This window comes from Mangifera indica, chromosome 5, assembly GCF_011075055.1.
Source record: "Mangifera indica cultivar Alphonso chromosome 5, CATAS_Mindica_2.1, whole genome shotgun sequence".
NCBI lineage: Eukaryota > Viridiplantae > Streptophyta > Magnoliopsida > Sapindales > Anacardiaceae > Mangifera > Mangifera indica.
Window position 1 is genome coordinate 14,027,711 of NC_058141.1, and position 20,160 is coordinate 14,047,870.

General features: G+C 36.6%; 3 protein-coding genes and 1 pseudogene across 3 annotated transcripts; 1 reads left to right on the forward strand and 3 right to left on the reverse strand.

Moving 5' to 3' along the window:
- Window positions 1-1,635: 1,635 nt before the first annotated feature.
- Window positions 1,636-3,593, forward strand: LOC123217540 (11S globulin seed storage protein Ana o 2.0101-like). Its single transcript, XM_044638615.1, has 4 exons — window positions 1,636-1,972; window positions 2,093-2,334; window positions 2,416-2,892; window positions 2,965-3,593. Exons 1-4 carry the CDS (start codon window positions 1,681-1,683, stop codon window positions 3,355-3,357), a joined length of 1,404 nt encoding a protein of 467 aa, XP_044494550.1. The 5' UTR covers window positions 1,636-1,680; the 3' UTR covers window positions 3,358-3,593.
- A 1,586-nt stretch (window positions 3,594-5,179) lies between these two features.
- Window positions 5,180-7,066, reverse strand: LOC123217448 (11S globulin seed storage protein Ana o 2.0101-like). Its single transcript, XM_044638484.1, has 4 exons — window positions 6,733-7,066; window positions 6,371-6,612; window positions 5,813-6,289; window positions 5,180-5,740 (listed from the first exon to the last, which is right to left on the reverse strand). Exons 1-4 carry the CDS (start codon window positions 7,022-7,024, stop codon window positions 5,348-5,350), a joined length of 1,404 nt encoding a protein of 467 aa, XP_044494419.1. The 5' UTR covers window positions 7,025-7,066; the 3' UTR covers window positions 5,180-5,347.
- A 632-nt stretch (window positions 7,067-7,698) lies between these two features.
- On the reverse strand, window positions 7,699-9,631 carry LOC123216555 (annotated as a pseudogene).
- A 151-nt stretch (window positions 9,632-9,782) lies between these two features.
- Window positions 9,783-20,027, reverse strand: LOC123216554 (structural maintenance of chromosomes protein 1). The gene is made up of 18 exons (XM_044637005.1): window positions 19,408-20,027; window positions 18,737-18,973; window positions 18,350-18,583; window positions 17,634-17,872; window positions 16,364-16,630; window positions 15,930-16,200; window positions 15,289-15,413; window positions 14,747-14,856; window positions 14,553-14,660; window positions 14,350-14,489; window positions 13,723-13,812; window positions 13,425-13,633; window positions 12,563-12,732; window positions 12,133-12,242; window positions 11,640-12,019; window positions 10,970-11,221; window positions 10,194-10,421; window positions 9,783-10,098 (listed from the first exon to the last, which is right to left on the reverse strand). The coding sequence occupies exons 1-18, from the start codon at window positions 19,843-19,845 to the stop codon at window positions 10,050-10,052; spliced, it is 3,657 nt and encodes a 1,218-aa protein (XP_044492940.1). The 5' UTR covers window positions 19,846-20,027; the 3' UTR covers window positions 9,783-10,049.
- Window positions 20,028-20,160: the final 133 nt, after the last annotated feature.

A 20,160-nucleotide genomic window follows, 5' to 3' on the forward strand; every position in this document is an offset into this window, starting at 1 on the left:
CACGAAGAAAAATTTCCTCCCCATCCCCTCCCCGTCTCTACGGGAAAAAATTTCCTTCCCATCCCCTCCCCGTCCCTGCGGGAAAAAATTTCCTCCCCATCCCCGCCCCATCCCCGTGGGGAAAAATCTCTTCCCAATACCCGTAAATATAAATTTTAATTCTTTTATGTATTTCAATAAATAAAATAAATCATATTCTTCCAAAATATCACTTGCTACAAAAACTACAAAATATTCATTATTATTTTAGTTCAAATACAAAGTTTTCATAAATTATAATGTAAAAATTTCTAGAACTTAAAGTTATAGTTTTAATAAATCATAATGTAAAAATTGTTGATAATTGATAATTCAAAAATTAGTAAAATTAAAGTTATAGTTTTAATAAATCATAATGTAAAAATTTATAGAACTTAATAGTTTAGAAATTATTATATTAATATATTAGATTTAAGGGGTGGGGAGGGGATGGGCCGGGCCGGGCCGGGCCGGGGCGGGGCGGGGCGGGGAGGGGAGGGGAGGGGGCGGGCGGGGCGGGGAAATATGCATCCCCGTCCCCGATTACAGAGATTTTTTTTATCCTCATCCCCGCCCCTTTCCCCTTTTTTATTGGGGAATCCTCTACCTGTTAGGGTCAGGGAGGGTCGGGACCCCTAAAATCGGGTCCAAATTGTCATCTCTAGGCCCGAGTATAAGTTTATGACAGAGATGGGAATGTTGAGATATCTGCGGTGCGTTTGGTAACCAGAAATACGGAGTTTTGGGCCAAACCAAAAGTCAGTTACTGGAGTAACTAAACCCGGCTTAACTTGGTAAGCCGTCTGTAACCAAACGGAGCCCTAGGGTTTTACACTGTTGGTTCGGACTCGCACTATTACCATAATAAAAATTTAAAAAGGTTAAACTAAAAATATTAGGCCGGAGGGCTTATTTTCACCTAAAATTCATTATATTCTTAAATTTGTATTTTTTTGCCTATTAAAAATTCAAATAATTATCTATGAATCGATGAAATTAATAGAAATAATTAAATTTTAAAAATAAAATTATTATTTAACTAATAATATATTAAAAATAATAAAATATTATCTATTTTATTCTTAGATTTAAAAAATCAATTATTATTTTTAAATTAAACTTTAAAATATTATATTTTTTTTATAACTTTTTTCCTTTTTTTTTAATATTATCACTTTTCTTTTTAACATCGAAAACTATAATAAATTGGTCTTTATCCTTAGACAAAGACTAATTTATATGTAAGTATAAATGAATTACATAAACTAAAGAATATGCATAAAACTGAGTTTGAGATAAAGACTTGGTCCTGCAAAAATAATACTGGGCATGGACATTTTACTTGATGAATTTCATCGACATCTCCATTAACAAGAACCTGATCACTGCAACAACCGCAAAAGAATCTCCAATCATTTGTACTCTTCCCCTTTCAGGTGACCAATTTGTATTCTCCTTTAAAGATAAAAGCCACCTGCCAGCCTAAGAAAGTGAGGTGTAAGCTATCGGAGTGATGTAGCCATGCAAACTGAAGAATGGCTTAAGAATGCCTTCCACACAGCTCTTGTCTGTCACTTCTTCACCACGTTTTCACCCTTATAAATACCAACGCTCCCTACTGCTTATTTCATCTCAAACACAAGCAACCAATTCATCTTCACTATGGCTAATCCTTCTCTACTCTCTCTTTCTGTTTGCCTTTTAATTCTCTTGCATGGTTGCCTAGCTTCTCGCAAGCAATGCCAACAGCAAAATCAGTGCCAAATTGATTGGCTGGATGCCCTTGAACCCGATAACCGAGTTGAGTATGAAGCGGGTATGGTGGAAACCTGGGATCCTAACCATGAGCAATTCCAATGCGCTGGTGTTGCCATGGTTAGGCATACCATCCAACCAAATGGCCTTCTCTTGCCTCAGTTTTCTAATTCTCCTCAACTTATTTACGTTGTCCAAGGTAAACCACTAATACTACACATACATATCTCAATAATATATACACCATTTAGAATTAGCAGCAACGGCTTTATTTGCTCAGAAGTGGTTTAATTTTTATGTTAGTTGAATTTGTGTACAGGTGAGGGTATGACAGGAATATTATATCCAGGATGTCCTGAAACTTACCAGGCACCCCAACAGGGACAAAGTGGTAGGTTCCAGGATAAGCACCAAAAGATTCTCCGCTTCCGTCGAGGTGATATCATCGCATTGCCCGCAGGAGTAGCACACTGGTGCTACAACGAGGGCAATTCGCCGGTCGTCACTGTTACCCTTCTCGACCTCTCAAACAGTGAAAATCAGCTTGATATGAAGCCAAGAGTAAGAAATTATTTATTATGAGTAATTAAAAAAAATATATTCTGAATGACTGGATGGATGACTTTAATTTCTTTATTGTAGAAATTCCATCTGGCTGGTAACCCGCAAGATGAGTTCCAGCAGCAGCAGCAACAAAAACAATCTCGCGGACGTAAGAGCTCTTGCAACAACGTCTTTTGTGGCTTCGATACAGAGATCTTGGCTGAGGCTTTGCAAGTGGACCAACGTCTGGCAAAGCAGCTAAAAAAGGAGGACAACAGGGGTGGCATTATTAACGTGAAGGGTGACGAACTTCGGGTGATCAGCCCACCAATGAGGCAGGGCGAGCGTGGAGACGACAGTGAAGAGGAAAGTGATTATGAAAAACAGCGACGGGGACAATGCGACAATGGGATTGAAGAGACCATTTGCACCATGAGAATGAAAGAGAACATCAATGATCCTGCTCGAGCTGACATTTATACCCCAGAAGTGGGTCGTATTACCACACTCAACAGCCTCAACCTCCCAATCCTCAAATGGCTCCAACTCAGTGCTGAAAGGGGTGTGCTACATAACGTAAGTAAATTAGTAATTGATTTAGCAAACTTAACCTAACTGAATCATACTTATATGCTGATTTTCAAGCAGAATGCTCTTATGGTGCCATACTGGAACCTCAACGCGCACAGTATAGTGTACGGGTGCAAGGGCGAAGCCCAGGTCCAAGTAGTGGACAACATGGGCAACACGGTGTTCGACGGCGTAGTCCGCGAGGGACAGATCTTGGTGGTGCCACAAAACTATGCAGTAGCGAAACGTACAAGAGAGCAAAGATTCGAATGGGTTTCATTTAAGACAAATGATCGGGCGATGATGAGCCCTCTCGCTGGACCTACCTCAGTGATTCGTGCCACGCCAGATGAGGTGTTAGCCAATGCGCTCCAGATCTCAAGAGAAGATGCTAGGAAGATCAAGTACAACAATCAGCAGATAACTTTGACACGTGCACAATCAAGCCGCCGACCGAGGGCTGATGCTTAAATTTTAAGTGATTTGAGCTGAGCTTGTGTTTTAAAGCGGAATGCATGTGATCTACGTACTGTGTTTTTTTTTTTTTTTGTTTAGGTAATGAGTAATAAAGGAGAGCTTAGATTTTCTCTGCTACGAGAGAAGACATGAGTGCGGAGAGCCTGTACGTAGTTAAGTTAATAACAAGTACTACTATGTGTCCGACCTTCAATCAGCTCTGCTTAATAAACACCTACTTTTCCTACTTATCATTCCCCTTACTGTTTCTTTCCTTTTAACTGTAATATAGTTCGTATGAATCTAAAGGAAAAAGAAATTGTTGACATTGTCATCAAAATGATTATTTTAAAAAAAAATTACCCTGATAGAAAGAAACATCATAATCGAAACAATGATGCCCATGAAATTGTAAATATCTTTGATGGTTATAATAGTGCAAAGATGATACTGAGAAAGTCTTTTGTGATGAGTGGATAATAGATTTCAGTTCGATATTTCACAAGACACTTAAACTAATTTGTTAATATCAAGTATATTAATGATGAAAAAGTCTAATCGGATAATACTTCATCATGTGACATAATAAGAAGTATCATTGCTAGAAAAGAGGAGAGTTCAATATATCTTCATTTTAGTATCAAACTATTCGTATAGAAATTTGCATTAACGAGAAGTACACCAAATCTTGATGAGTCAAGTTTAATAATATGAAAAAACAACAATAAAGAAATTGAAGTGCTAGTTTTTAATGTGGATTGGATAAAAAATCCAAGAGTCTACATCTATTATATTGTCACAATCTGAGTAATGAAAAATTGCGTAATTATGATATCAAAACTATGAAATTGCTATGAATATTTTTGAGTGAGTTTGTAATTGTGTATGCATTTTCGTAGGTGTGTCTATCAATTTATAATAGTAAAAATTAGGGTTGTATGTACAACCATCTTAGGTGGTATGAAAATTGGTAACTTAATTGACGTTATCATGATCTTAATATGATAAAAAAGTAATTATTCTTCAATTATAATTGTCAAAATTGATTAGAGCGATTATCTTATAATAATAAATAAATAATTAATAAATTATAGATTACGATACCATGACGAATTTGGTTTTTGTAGTTTGCGGCTTCTAGATAAAATTGTCATATTCAAAGTTTTTTCTTTAAACCATGAGTTAAAACAATGTTTATTTTTTAGTTGTTTATCACCTTTATAAGTTAAATCTATGAATTTGTTGGTGAAAAACTTTTGAGCACATTATAGAGGCATCCGGCCTATTGATTTGGCACTCATTTTAATGCTGTCATTGCTGGTTGGCCAGAAGCTGGGCAACCATGGAAGAGAACAAGAAGGCAAACAGACAGAGAGGAAACAAGGATTGCCAAAGTAGGCAGGAGGGAGTGCTGGTATTTGTAAGGGGGAAAGGGTGGTGAAGAAGTGACACACAGATTGTGTGAGGCATTCTTGAGCCATTCTTCAGTTTGCATGGCTACATCACTCCGATTTCTTACACCTCACGGTCTCAGGGAGGCACTTAGCTTTTATATTTATAGAAGTGTACAAAGTGGTCACCTAAAAGGTGAAGAGTACAAAACCAATATCTGTTTGTATTCGAGATTCTCTGCTGTTGTCTTAAGTGATCATGTGGTATATGGTCCTATTAATGGAGAAGTTGATGAAATTCATTAAGTGAATTTATTTTGTTAAGGGTTGAATTAATTGCAAATGTAAGCATAAAATGTGACCATTTGCACAGATTTATATGATCCATATTGCAGTTGAAGAAAAAAAAAAGAAGGAAAGAAATAATAAGGGGGGAATAATAAGAGTAGGAAAAGTAGTTTTTTATTAGACAGAACTGATTAAAAGTTCTTACAGATAGTAGTAGCAGTTATTTACTTCACTACATACAAGCTCTCTGCTGTTCTCTCGTAGCAGAGACTATCTAACTTCAGCTTTATTATTCATTACCAACCGCCCTTACAAAACTAAAAAATTTAAGCATCATCCCTCAATTGGCGGCTTGAATTTGCACGTGTCAAAGTTATCTGCTGATTGTTGTACTTGATCTTCCTAGCATCTTCTCTTGAGATCTGGAGCGCATTGGCTAACACCTCATCTGGCATGGCACGAATCACTGAGGTGAGTCCAGCGAGAGGGCTCATCATCGCCCGATCATTTGTCTTAAATGAAACCCATTCGAATCTTTGCTCTCTTGCACGTTTCACTACTGCATAGTTTTGTGGCACCACCAAGATCTGTCCCTCGCGGACTACGCCGTCGAACACTGTGTTGCCCATGTTGTCCGCTACTTGAACCTGGGCTTCGCCCTTGCACCCGTACACTATACTGTGCGCGTTGAGGTTCCAGTGTGGCACCATAAGAGCATTCTGCTTGAAAATCAGCATATAAGTATGATTCGATTAAGTTAAGTTTGCTAAATCAATTATTAATTTACTTACGGTATGTAGCACACCCCTTTCAGCACTGAGTTGGAGCCATTTGAGGATTGGGAGCTTGAGGCCGTTGAGTGTGGTAATGCGACCCACTTCTGGGGTGTAAATGTCAGCGCGAGCAGGATCATTGATATTCTCTTTCATTCTCATGGTGCAAATGGTCTCTTCGATCCCATTGTCAGATTGTCCCCGTCGCCGTTTTTCATACTCACTTTCCTCTTCACTCTTGTCTCCACGCTCGCCCTGACTCATTGGTGGGCTGATCACCCGAAGTTCGTCACCCTTCACGTTAATAATGCCACCCCTGTTGTCCTCCTCCTTTTTTAGCTGCTTTGCCAGACGTTGGCCCACTTGCAAAGCCTCAGCCAAGATCTCTGTATCGAAGCCACAAAAGACGCTGTTGCAAGAGCTCTTACGTCCGCGAGATTTTTTTTGTTGCTGCTGCTGGAACTCATCTTGTGGGTTACCAGCCAGATGGAATTTCTACAATAAAGAAATTAAAGTCATCCATCCAGTCATTCAGAATATATTTTTTTTAATTACTCATAATAAATAATTTCTTACTCTTGGCTTCATATCAAGCTGATTTTCACTGTTTGAGAGGTCTAGAAGGGTAACAGTGACGACCGGCGAATTGCCCTCGTTGTAGCACCAGTGTGCTACTCCTGCGGGCAATGCGATGATATCACCTCGACGGAAGCGGAGAATCTTTTGGTGCTTATCCTGGAACCTACCACTCTGTCCCTGTTGGGGTGCCTGGTAAGTTTCAGGACATCCTGGATATAATATTCCTGTCATACCCTCACCTGTACACAAATTCAACTAACATAAAAATTAAACCACTTCTGAGCAAATACAGCCGTTGCTGCTAATTCTAAATGGTGTATATATAATTGAGATATCTATGTGTAGTATGAGTGGTTTACCCTGGACAACGTAAATAAGTTGAGGAGCATTAGAAAATTGGGGCAAGAGAAGGCCATTTGGTTGAATGGTATGCCTAACCATGGCAACACCAGCGCATTGGAATTGCTCATGGTTAGGATCCCAGGTTTCCACCACACCCGCTTCATACTCAACTCGGTTATCGGGTTCAAGGGCATCCAGCCCATCAATTTGGCACTCATTTTGCTGTTGGCATTGCTTGCGAGAAGCTAGGCAACCATGCAAGAGAATTAAAAGGCAAACAGAAAGAGAGAGTAGAGAAGGATTAGCCATTGTGAAGATGAATTGGTCGTTTGTGTTTGAGATGAAATAAGCAATAGGGAGCGTTGGTATTTATAAGGGTGAGAAGGCGGTGAAGAAGTGACAGTCAAGAGATATGTGGAAGGCATTTTGAGCCATTCTTCAGTTTGCATGGCTACATCACTCCGATAGCTTACACCTCACTTTCTTAGGCCAGCAGGTGGCTTTTATCTTTAAAGAAGAATACAAATTGGTCACCTGAAAGGTGAAAAGTACAAATTATTTGGTGATTCTTTCGCTTCTGCTGCAGTGATCAGGTTCCTATTAATGGAGATGTTGATAAAATTCTTATGAATTAAAAGACAAAAGGCCATCTGGAAGCAAGGGAGGGCACACTGAGACCCATGTGAATATGCAGAACTATGCGACGAACCCACCATGTTTAATGATTTTGGCAAATTTGGCTTCAAACTGTTTTCAATGACAACTGGGTGACGGCATGCAGTTTCCTTGTCATCTGTTACTCAATTTACCTCTTTTCCTTACATTCATACATTTTTATGCATCAACAAAGTGAGCGAAGGGGTACAGAAGATAATTATCTTGACTGGAAAGAAAGCGAAGGCTTTTTACATATACTGAATTTAAGACAGTTCCTACCGTTTTAAAAATCCCTAAAGGATAAGGCAAGGAGGCTACTGCAGCTGTGCAATTTTAGTCTCCTTTCCATTTCATCAAAAACGAGATAAGGAATAAACAACTATTTCCTCAAGTAGATGTACATTGGAACAGTAGGTTTAGTCTTCAATCTATAGAAAACTCTTTTCTTCTTGTTTGTTGAGTTGTCAATGGTGATGGCTATCTTTCCTGGTTCTTTAATGTAAAATGAATTTCTAATACTCCCTTTTCTATTCTTTTCCCTTCCAACATGGAGCAAAACCCCGCATGAACCTTCATCATCCGGAATGAACTCCTCTGTATAGCTTACATCCCATCCCACTACTGTTAAATCCCATATCAGGGTCATCCCCGCAGCCTGGAAAAAGAAGAAAAAAGCTTAATATGGTACCAAGTCTAATTAATCATGTTAAAAAAATTGTTATATATAGTAATGTTGATTTTGGTACCTCATGGAGTGGAATTTGGATGATCCCAACAGAATTTTTTCTGATAATAAGCTCTGAGGCTTTATCCTCAGGAAAGAACACGTCGTCATCCTCTCGACTGAGACCGCCAAATTCAACAGGAAGGTTTTCCGGGCTTATAAACCTGTTTTATATTTCAAGTTAATAATAGAGATAGCTAGAAGCAAAATTATATAAAATTGGGATGTTGAAATTAAAACTTGCAGTCTCACTTGAGAAGGGTCCCGGTGGTTTTTGATGGTGTGGCATATACAAATTTGGTTGTGTTTCTTCGAGTTTTAAACCTGGAACTCATCTTATGATACACATAGCACCAGAATGATACATTTATGACTATCTGCAATTGAAAATGCATCATATTAGTACAAAGCATAATCTTAGAAATAAAAAATTGTTCTTTCCAACTTCATTATCATCCAATATGTTAACACTTACGTTTTTATTAATGACATCTGGGTAATTTTCACGAATCATCTTCAAAGCCTTCTTGTTCACTAATCCTATAGTCTTCTTGCCAGAATGAGGTGAATTCTTTAAATCTGTGATGTGAACCATAGAGTGCACTCCACCAGGTTTGAAGCTTAATTCCTTGAGACCCTTTTCCATGGATTGAACTTTAAGCCTAAAGAACTTCTCATAGTTGTTTTTGGTCTTAAACAACTCAATGTTGTTTAAGGCAGCATAGGCATCTAAATACAAAGGGTGACCTTGTCTGCCATGGTAATTCAAGTACATAAAATTATCTAAATTTAGACCTAAGTCTTCTTCCAGGATTGAGTCAACCTTGTAATCTCTTCTCCATTTTAATGTCTTTCGAAGCATCTCAAAGGCCTCCTGGACTTTGAAGCGTTTTGCTTTCAGAAATTTCATTAGGATAATATCTGTTCCTTGATGGCCTTTACTTGGCAACAGAGGCACACCCCAAAGAGTAATGTTTTTGAGATCTATCTGCTTCATGGCTTCTAGCGGACAAATATATTTTTTTTGGCTTCCCAAAAAGAGAATTTCCAAGGATTGCATCTTCAAGTATGCGACAAAATTCTGATAATGCCTTCCTCTCTTTAGCTAATCTCACATCTATATAATTGGATTGGAAATTTTGTTGGTGTCCTGCAAAATAATTGGCTCCGCTTTCATCATGGATCGTGTTGTTTCCATTATCCATAATAATCGCAGGCATTGTTATAGGTTTGGTGCAAGTTCTTCCCCGGTCAGAATTCCGACTTTGAAATTGCCGGAAAACTGAAACCAGGTGGGAAGAGAGAGATCTTACGTTGGGTTTTTTTTCCTTATATAATATTTCAGTGGAAGTCAAACCATTAGTCTCTGACCGCCAAATTTAGAACGAATTTCGTGATCCCAGTGTGTCAAAAGGAAAGAAACTAGTGGTTGCTGTGAGAAGGAAAATTAGACAACACTGATGAAGAGTCAGATATGGTTGTGTTTTTCATTTTATGATTTATTTGCCATTTTGATAATAATTCATACTAAAATATTTGAAAATACAGAACAAAACTCGATTCTCTGGAGGCAGAATTTATACTGAGGACATCAGTATTTAAGAATCCGTTGCTCTGAGCATACCAATTTACAACATTGAAATGTTTGATAAATTTATATTAAATTATCTGGGTAAGCTAGTTTCATAATTTAATTAGGATCAAACTATTATAGCTAAGATTTAATAACATTGTAAGTGCATATGAATTAATAGATAGAAAAAGCCAATGCAACACTACACTGTCCAATCTAATCTATAAGCCAACTAGAGATGGGGAAAGCAGGAGCAAACATTCAGCAATCAAATCCACCTCTGTACCAGCCACTCCCCTATTAACCATTAAGAACATCTAGAGGATGCAACAAACAATGGTTATTTACATCAAAAGTCTACTTACTCCACAGCACAGCTCTTAAGATTCCCGGTATTTGGTCAGGTCAAATGTCAGGGTTCTCGAACAGCTGAATAGAAAATTAACATAATTTTTTGTTAGCACACTAATTTAACTCAGTAAAATAAGAAAACATATCATAAATGAGGATGTGCAAAAATTCACCTTCTGTCTGAGTCCCTGTAAACACCAACCAAAGCTTCGGCCTTGTCATAAAAGCTATCCTTCAATGATATCACTATACTCTGAAAGCCGCTGCCTTCACCACCATCCTGATTGCTCTTCCCTCCTTCACATGATTTTGATCGGATGTATCCAGCTACTTTAGCAACATTTAAATTATCCAAAGCTGCATCAACTTCATCCAATATAAAAAAGGGCGACGGCTTGTAGCTGAAAACCATCATGCATACAGAGAATAACATCAGATCACAAATAAACTGAGATCAAAATAGCTTATCTCCCCCTCATCCTCAAACAAAAAGTATCTCATACTTAGAATCTTTCAGTGATATCAAAACACTCTGTTGCGATGGAAATCTTATGGTTGTGGATAAGATGCATTTGAGTGAGATAAGAGAGAAAGAGCGCTTATATATAAAATAACTTGGTTGTCCCTAGCCCATTTGAATCAACCAAACTTGATATCAGCAGGAGAGCTGAAATTTTATTTTCCAAACTGAAGGTGTCTCTGATGTTAAGCTAAACAGAAGGAAATAAGGTGATATTTTCCCTATGTTTGACAAGTTCTCAATTTATTACAGGCATCTCCTGATTTATTATTATTAATTGTTTGACAACAGACAACTAGTCCAAACTCACAAAACAATAAATAGAGAGGGATGCTAAAACTAGGTGATCTGCACTTCAGTCACAATCAATTGAATATATGCTGCAAATTTTTAAAGATAAAAAATATTATATAAATATAAAGGGCACACCTGTGGATAGAGAAGAGTAATGTAAGTGCTGCAACTGTCTTCTCCCCACCAGAGAGCTGCTCCATTTCACGAAAGCGCTTTGTTGGTGGCATAACAGTGTATTTGATGCCATGCAAATAAGGATCATCTTCATTTTCTAAGTTCAAATATGCCATCCCACCCAGTGGGTGTGTGTTGCTCTTCGTTAGTTGTTTGTAAATCCTATCAATATTACTAGAAATATGGTTGAAAGCTTCCATAAACAATTCATATCTGCATCCACCAAAATGAAGTCATAAGCAATATTATTCCAACACCAAATGTGATACAGTACTTCAATAATTCTAGCATTTAACATATTGTACAAAGATTTAGTATGCATGAACACAAAGATAAAGTTGGAAATGCATGAAAAGTGCAATTTTGTAAATTCAGCTGCTTCAGTTGCTATGAATAGGGAACGAAGGAGAGTTTCCCATGTATTTTACATAGAAGCTAATATAATCAACAAGGCTAGTCAAAGAAAGGAATCATAAATTGCATATCAAGTATTTGTTTCACTCTTTTTAAATTAATTTAAACTGACAGATTAAAGCAAAATCCTGCATCATATCATCTTACTATGTAACTAAATTTTGCAAAGGTCATCATTAATTAGAAAGTTTGCGGCACTATACTAATAAATTATTACCTCTTCTGCTTAACTGCATTGTATTTTTCAGCAGCTAGCTTCTCCTCCTTTCTGGCAGCTTCAAATTCTTCAGTTACAGCCTTTTCCTTCTCTAACAGAACCTCATATTGATCCAGGGCCTTCAAATTTGGAGCAGTTTTTTCAATTTCTGAGATTAGGGCTTCTATTTTTTTGTTGAATTCAGCCTCAAGCTTCTCACGCTCAGAAGGTTTCTTATTGTGCAGAAGAGACCTACTTAATTGACTAAAATCAAAAGTAGGGCCTGGTATTGAAGAATCAGTTTCCATGGGGTCTAAAATAATGGGAAGAATAATGTGTTCTAGTTCACAATTCTCCACTATTTCCTGCCTCCGTGACATCAGTTGCTCAATCTGTGTCTCCTGTAAAATCAGTACATAGAAGTCAATAACATTTGTTTCAACATCACATTTTACCTACACTAGAAGAATTTTCAAGCGAATAATTGAAAGGATTAGGAACAAAATCTTGACACCTTAGAATTTATCTGACGGTTCAGCTTGGATAAGCTTGTAGTAGCTGCTGAAGCCTGCTTCTCCCATTCCTGGATTTCCTTCTCACACTCTTCCAACTTGGATTTCCACTCTGTCAAAATAGGATTAGAGGACAACAACGCCAAAAAGAAATGAATCATCCATATCATGGGTACGGACAAAATCACCATAAAATTTCAGCTGATTTACACCCAATTTATGCAGTTGAAAACACTTGAAACTATGCTAAGCGGAGACAATACTTCTAGTAAATTTCTTTATCTTGTCTATATATCTTGAATTTGAGTTATTTACATTCACAATTATAGCTCAACCTCATTTTTTTATATTTTTTGAGGAAATAACTTCAGAAATTCAGAATTAAATTGGCCAACAATTGATAGGATATAAACATGCAAAAAAAATTCATACCACGGGCTTCTTCCTTCAAACGATTAATCTCACTAGTAGCTTTCTCAGTTGATGACTTTACATCAGCTTCTTTGTTCTGAATCTCTTTCAAGTCATTTTCGAAGGTAACAAGAGAAGATTCCAGCTTCAAAATTCGTGATTTCACATCACGCTTCTGCTCATACTCCAACCTGGAAATTAGAAATAAAGCAAATAAATAGTACAAACCAGACATATTAGTCAAGCATATGAACAGAGAATGTCCCACAAGCAGCTCATATGATGAATGGAAAAAAAGAGCATGAAAATCTTGATTTCAAATATCAATATCCAACATGACTCTTTATTTTGGAAAATTCTAGAAAATAAATTTGGTCCAAGTCGATCTAACTGCTAGATACAGTAAACAGAAAGGCACCAAATATGTAACTGCTAAAAAAACTTACAGATGCCATAATTATCGAGCTATATAAACAAGAAATCTGATAATTTCTAGAAGAGTCAGATAATGAAACAGTTTCTAGGTGAAGTAAAACTTTCCATTGAAGAACAGTGAACTTCCAATTTGTTCTCTCCCAATACAAAAGCAAACATTAATATAAAATTCTAGAAAAATTGGGGTAAATCCTCCAACAGTCTCAGAAAACTTTACAAGTTTGAAATTTTAACACTGACTCATTAAGTCAGAAAAAACTAACAGCTTCATATAGAAACTTGTTATCATGCATCACCATGAAGATAGCACTCAGCGAATCACACATGCAACATGCATAAATGCATACAAATTCCATTATAACAATAATGCAAATGTAACAATCTATATGATTCGATCTATCAGGAAACTAAATATAGGGATACGACCAGGAGAAAATTAAAAACATACTGGTACTTCAACTTAGACAGCTGGCTACTCAAGTTAAGCCTCTCTTCAGCAACATGTTGGGCAGCCTTCAGCTGGTTCTCTTCATACTCACGGATATTTGCAACCCCAACAGACCGACTGAAATCTTTGTAGAGACGATCAACAATCTCATTAATCCTCTTTTCCAGCTTCTTGATTTCTGTGGTTCTCCTATCAAGTACATCCTTTAACTGCAAGTGTATTTAAGAGTAATGACATCAGAAGGGTAAAGACATATTACATATCATCTGAACAGAGAGCACAGTACATATGAAATTACCTTACGAAGATCAGGATTCATCCTGCCAATTTCTTCCTTGATATTACGCTTTTCCTTCTTCAGGTTCGCAAGTTTGTCTTCAATGCTCCGCTGCAATGTAACTTTTCAAGGTGAACTAACTAACAAAAAGTATATCATCGGAACATGAACAATCAAATTAGTCAAATACAGCCAACAAAACCTTATCCGACACACTTGAATTGTATCCAAACCGCTTCAAGTTGTTTTCCTACATCTAAGATAATATCTAAAGTTAAACCACAGGCCATAAAGAAACCTATGATTAAATTTCGCCAATCTTGAGTAGCTGCAAATTTTTAAATGGTTAATCATCTCGCTCTTCACTCCAACGAATGGATTTGTTCCCAGGGTTAAGTCTGTTAAATAAGTGCCATCAAGAATGTGCACACTTTCTTTATATATATATATATATATATATATATATATATATATATATATATATAAAATGTAACTGCAATTCATAAAGAGTTAATTGCACAAGAAATCATAAAAAATATTGCAAATATCCATTGTTTATAACAGTTTATGTCACAAAAAGAACCTAGTATCCACCGGCAATAATATTCCATTTCAAACCTAAAAAAGGTCATACATCAGTCCTTTTACCTTCTCGATTTCAGCATACTGAATCTTCTTTTCGAGTCCACTAATTTTCCCAGACATTTCAGACTCTCTTAGCTGCATCTCCCTAATTGAACCAAGTTCATCCAATTCTGATTCAAACTGCTCTTTGTTTTTTTTAAGTCCTGTAGAACAGAAACACTCAATGATACAGCAAACAACTTCAAATTTTCAATATGACAACTGACCTTCAATCTTTTTATCATCCCACTGTTTTGACCTTGCTTCCATCCCACCAGTTGTACCACCAGTCATTGTCCCAGACTTTGTGAGTAGAATTCCATCAGTAGTCACAACTGATACAAACATGTGAACTCTAAATTTTATATAATATCATTTAACAATACTGACCAATAACAAATAAAGGGCAGGAAGATCTTACCCCTTAACCTCTCCCCACTCCAGCTAAGAGCCTTGGCTTCATCAAGGTCATCACACACTATAGTATTCCCAACAGCAAAAAGAATTGCCTTCTCCAATGACGGATCGAATGTGCAACTGTTAAGTTAACAAATCTATGACATTTATTCAGACTTATTAGACCTCTTTAATCAGAAATATAAAGTATCTGTTTAGATTATCTGGAAGAACACATCTGTTCTGAATCTTTAATTTGAAAAATCTAAAAAAAAAATATGTGCAACATCCTGTCAAGGAAAAAGAAATGGCTAAAACTTTGTAAGCTGTGTTAAAGTGATTTTGATAGCTAGATAGTGAAGAATGAAGTGGCTAAATTGACTAAATTGACTCATTACTAGCTTTAAACTCCATTAATAATTACCAAAGAAAGGAAGCACAAAAAAAACCATGCACAAGTGTTTCACAAATCTAATAAAGATGATCCATGTGATCCAGGACTGCACATATGAAATGTTTTACCCTTAAGATAAACAGACAACATATGCCAACTTAGGTAAAGGATATTGGATAACATCAAAGATCAGCTTTGCAGTACCACCTAAAGTCCGTAGCCTCTCAATGATTGGCTTTACACGCACTGACTGCAGTGGTATAAATGTTTGGGGAGGAAGCCTTTGCTCTTTCAAATACTGTGCAGAACTCAAAGAAACAATACCATAAATATAATGTAAACTCACATGTTAATTGAGTAAATTAACATTTTATATGAAAATTAAATACAGAAATAAAGCTTCCATTAATATTACACCAACAAAAAAAAAAAAATTATGCCAACAATCAAACAGATCAGCCCAACTAAGGATATCTTATGTACTACATTACCACACTGTGCATCTTTAACCACTAAAAGCTTATAATACTCACAAGTTTCACATGTTTAATAACTAAGAAATGTGAACATCAAGTAACAATGTCTATATCTGTCATCATTAGAAAAGAATGAAAACATTTGTAGCATAACAGACAAGCATAGACAAATTGCTGCCAGGAAATACTTTTCAGTAGACAGAACCTGTCTGCTAGAAGTGTTTACTCATTTATTTTGGCAGTCATAATCTTTAAGGATGTAAATTAATCATAACAAGCACAAAAACAAAGTGTTGATATCAATAAGCTAACAGAAAAACTGAGAATTTAGAAATTACCTTGATGCATTCCTTCCCAGTACTCTCATCCTCGACCACTACTGCATCCATAAATTTACCCATTGCTACAGTAACAGCAAGGTTGTACTTCTTCTGGGTTGGCCTACAAAGATCAGTCATGCGTCCATGAACTCCTTGAAATAGGCGCTTGAGAGTCTCCACAGCTTGAGACAGCTTAGCATCCCTCTCAGTTTCATGTCTATCAGCCTTAAGTTCCCGTAACTGATTTTCTATTTCTCCAATTTTAGTCTTCAGATTATCATATTTATTCCTATGTAACCAAAAGCAAGGTAGAGATTTTATGATGACTTATTATTTCCCAAATTTAATAAGGCATATAATTATACAAAGACATGCAACAAAACAAATTTGTGAACCTATGAGAATATATTAAAAGAACAAATTTCATAAAGTAAACCATCGAGTTTAAAAACCTGCAATCACGGTGTTTATCTTGCATCAGACGCAGCTCCTTCTTCAGCTCCATGAGTTCCTCTTTATGTCTGGCAGAAGTCTCCATAACATTTTTCTGCCGCATTCGCATTTGCTCCTCCTGTGCATTCAGTTCATGCTCCCTATTGCTCAATTGTTGAAAATTTTCTTCCAAATTCTTTTGCGCTTCAATATCAGCGTGTTGTTGCCTATCCAGAACCTCTTTCTCATCTCTTAGCTTAGCAGTTTTCATTCCAGCATCCTCTTTACTGAAACATGAAATTTTCAATTAAGCATATAGAAGATTAAACAAGTTTCTGCTCACGGTAATGGGGCGGGTATAGAATCCTAATTACTTAATTCAATTTCCATTCACGATTTTGCAACATAATAAGTTTTGATTCACATTTAAAATACTAATAATAAGGCATGACAATGATCTACCAAAATGCACATGTTAAATTGGTAAACCAAGAAACATAAATGCATGATTTTGGGGAAGTAAAAGAAAGGTCAAAATCAATAATTTGGGTAAAAACTTTGGAATAGAAACATGTAAATAATTAGCTACATATATGTGGTAAATTCATCAGCAAAAATTGCATGTCTCACGGCACAAGTCAAAGAAAATGCTGAAACACAAGTCATTTCAGTCAATAATCAACTTTCCATCTCAAACACAAAACAGTTATTTCCCACTCAAACCCACTTATTGCAGTAACTATTAAAGACAATCAGAGTTTGATCATCTCTGACCATTTAAAAGACACAAATGCCCTCTCAAACACAAAGCATGCTTATTAGCCCAAAATGTCTGCAAAAGTTGCATTTTTTAAGAGAAATTGCCTGTCATAAAGTTTCCTGGTTTGCATTTGATGACATAGGTTCATCTGTACAACTACGGACTATCTACTAAGCTTGTTCTTTTCAGAAGTTATGATGTCTTCCTTCATGACTTCGAGTAACATTTCACTAATCAATTTCAAACTACAGCTTAGTCCCAAGCCTCACAAAATTCCCACCTTGATCCTGCATATCGAACACTCCCTCTGAACCCCAAGTATTCCTATAAGATAAAACCTTGCATGGAAGAACTCCTTAAACAAGAATTATGGCTCATGCAACCATAAAGGACACTTTCTTTTTCTTTGTTCTTAGATTTAACAAGGTATTCAATACTGAACCTAGCACTACAATAAACTAGGCTTTTTCATCACATAATACATAATGCAGTAATCATAATATGGTAAATTAGGAACTAAGAAAACCTACATTTGAAAATACTCTGTCAGTTGACTGTCAAGCAATGGAAGTTTCCCGGTAGCATCTCGACTTTTTTCATTTAAATCATCTAGTTTTGCTGTCAAATCTTCTACTCCTTTCTGCAGCTCTTCTATCTCATCAGCATGCCTCCTTCTCTCTTCTCTTTTTCTATCAAGTTCCTTTCGTGTACTCTTAATTTTTGAATTTATGCGAGATCTTTCTTCATTGAATTTGAGAAGTAGAGGTTGCTGCACACAAGAAAATAAAAAAGTAAATATACCATCTAATTTTCTTCACTGAAGACCAGAGACATAATTGATATGGCAGACCAAATGATCATAGTTAAGATAACCAATTTGAGATGGTCAAGTTAACCATTTCATAGCCCCTTGGCCAAATCATTAAAAATCATTGCAAGATCCACAGCCATAAATGGATATTATTCATTCAAACTCTTCCCACATCCAGTGAAAAGAAAACAAGAAACCGGGTTTACTATAAGTGGTATACTTAACGTTTCTACTTTAAAGAAGCATAAAACTAAAATTATCATCAAATGAGTTCAAGAGTTCACTTAAATGGAGAGATATACTTCCCAACTGAATTCAATAAATCATAAATCATATCCATCCTAATGTATGTGTAAGAAAGTGATTGGCAGTTGTTGTAACTGAATCAACTACGGTAATCAAAATAAATCAACAAAAAGACTTCAAACAACTTACGTATTTATCAAGTCTACTTCTTTTTTCAGAAATCTTCTTCTCACATAGTGCAACCTCTTTCGAATATTTGTGTAGTTCCTTGTTCTTTTCACGTTTTTGATCATTCAGATGATCTAAATCTTGCAATATATCTTGACGGCTTCTCTTATCAGCTTCAAGATCATCACTTATCTTGCTAATATCTTGTTCTATTGTATACAATTGCCATAAGAAGTGTTCTTTTTTCAAAGATTTCTGCAGAGAAGAAAAGAGGAAAAATTAGGAAATTTATTCATGACAGAGAAAACAAGGTACTATGTAATGAATGACAGCTGAAAAAACACGTATGCAGACATCTTAATGCAAGGCACCAAAGCAAGACAAACAAAGAAAACTTCTCGTCCATACCAGTTGATCTTGCAGGCGAAGATGCTTCTCTGCTTCTTCCTTTTGTTCTTTCTTCTGCTTCCTCTCCAACACTATTGTTTTCTTTTTCTGATAAACAAGGGCTGACTTCTCTTCAGCCCTTGCTTTTTCCTCTTCCAGAACCTCATAATCTCTCCTGAGTTCATCAGACCCAGAAATCTGCTCAAGAAGCCCAGTAAGCTCCCGGGGATTCTTTGAAGCAATGGACTCCACATCACCCTACATTCAAAAAAAGAATTGTGAGAGACCCATAAACTCAGTAAAAGGAAGCTCAAACTTCCAACAAAACCAGTTCTCCAACCTACCACAGTAGCTGCAGCATAATAACATAATTTAGGAGGCATAAGCAATCAGTTAAAAATAAGTTTAACCTGAAAATTTTTCCTTTCTTCATCGGTCCAGTTTGCTATTGCAATAACATGTGTCCATTTATTACATGTAGAGAGAAAAGATTATAATACAAATCCAAGCACGTTTCAATTTAAGACCATCCATACGAAAAAACAAAAACTAAATTGAATAAACAATCATAATGGCAACACCGGATAATGATAACATTTAAATGAATAACTTAAAAAATGCATGAACCTGAAGTATACTGATAATTCTTCACCATCTAAAATTATAAATTTCACTTAAAACAAGTGAACAACCTGGAAGACGAGAAAATTTCTGGCTTTAACAAGGATCCCAAGCGACCTCAACTTGCTATTATAGTCATCCCAGTTAACGGCTTTACCATCAATTCGATAATCGCTTGCACCCGCACTCGTAATAATTCTTGTAAACTGGAGCTCAGACCCGTTTCCCAGCAAATACACCAGCCTGACAAACGCTCTCCTACCTTTCTGCTCCTTCTCTTTATCATCGTAAGCATATATGAGATCTTTCAACTGAGCCCCACGGAGCTGGCCAGTACGGACACCGAGGACAAAGCTTATGGCATCCATTAGGTTGGATTTCCCAGCTCCATTCGGCCCGATAATTGCGGTGAAGTCGGAGAACGGGCCGATAGTTTGGAATCCCTTGTAGGACTTAAAATTTTCGAGCTCTAAACGGTGGATTTTGCCCGGTGAGAGTAAGGAGGGCATCGTTTTACGGTTAAGTTAGAATTAGGGTTACGTGGAAACTGAAAGTGGGAATTCCACTACACAAATAAGAGAATTTACGGGAAAATTCCGTTGTAGGGTTTCTAAAAAGAAAGAGAACAGAAATTGGGGGAAATTTTTATTAAGGCAGAGTAACCATCACATTTCCAACTGCACAAGATAAAATAGCGTTTCCTTTAGTGTCTCTATCAATTTCCTGCTGCGTTCAGTCCATCTTATCTCTGACTTTTGACTGTTAAAAATACTGTACGGTTCCATTACGGGACTAATCTCACGTAACAAAACGTGAATTGTAAA

Coding starts and splice junctions, on each gene's coding strand:
- LOC123216554 (XM_044637005.1), bottom strand. CDS start 19,845: ATGCCCTCCTTACTCTCACCGGGCAAAATCCACCGTTTAGAGCTCGAA. Junction 15,414..15,929: donor CTGGGAAGGAATGCATCAAG/GTAATTTCTAAA, acceptor AGTTCTGCACAG/TATTTGAAAGAGCAAAGGCT. Junction 10,099..10,193: donor TACAGGGACTCAGACAGAAG/GTGAATTTTTGC, acceptor TTTTCTATTCAG/CTGTTCGAGAACCCTGACAT.
- LOC123217540 (XM_044638615.1), top strand. CDS start 1,681: ATGGCTAATCCTTCTCTACTCTCTCTTTCTGTTTGCCTTTTAATTCTC. Junction 1,973..2,092: donor ACTTATTTACGTTGTCCAAG/GTAAACCACTAA, acceptor ATTTGTGTACAG/GTGAGGGTATGACAGGAATA. Junction 2,893..2,964: donor AAAGGGGTGTGCTACATAAC/GTAAGTAAATTA, acceptor ATTTTCAAGCAG/AATGCTCTTATGGTGCCATA.
- LOC123217448 (XM_044638484.1), bottom strand. CDS start 7,024: ATGGCTAATCCTTCTCTACTCTCTCTTTCTGTTTGCCTTTTAATTCTC. Junction 6,290..6,370: donor AGCTTGATATGAAGCCAAGA/GTAAGAAATTAT, acceptor TCTTTATTGTAG/AAATTCCATCTGGCTGGTAA. Junction 5,741..5,812: donor AAAGGGGTGTGCTACATACC/GTAAGTAAATTA, acceptor ATTTTCAAGCAG/AATGCTCTTATGGTGCCACA.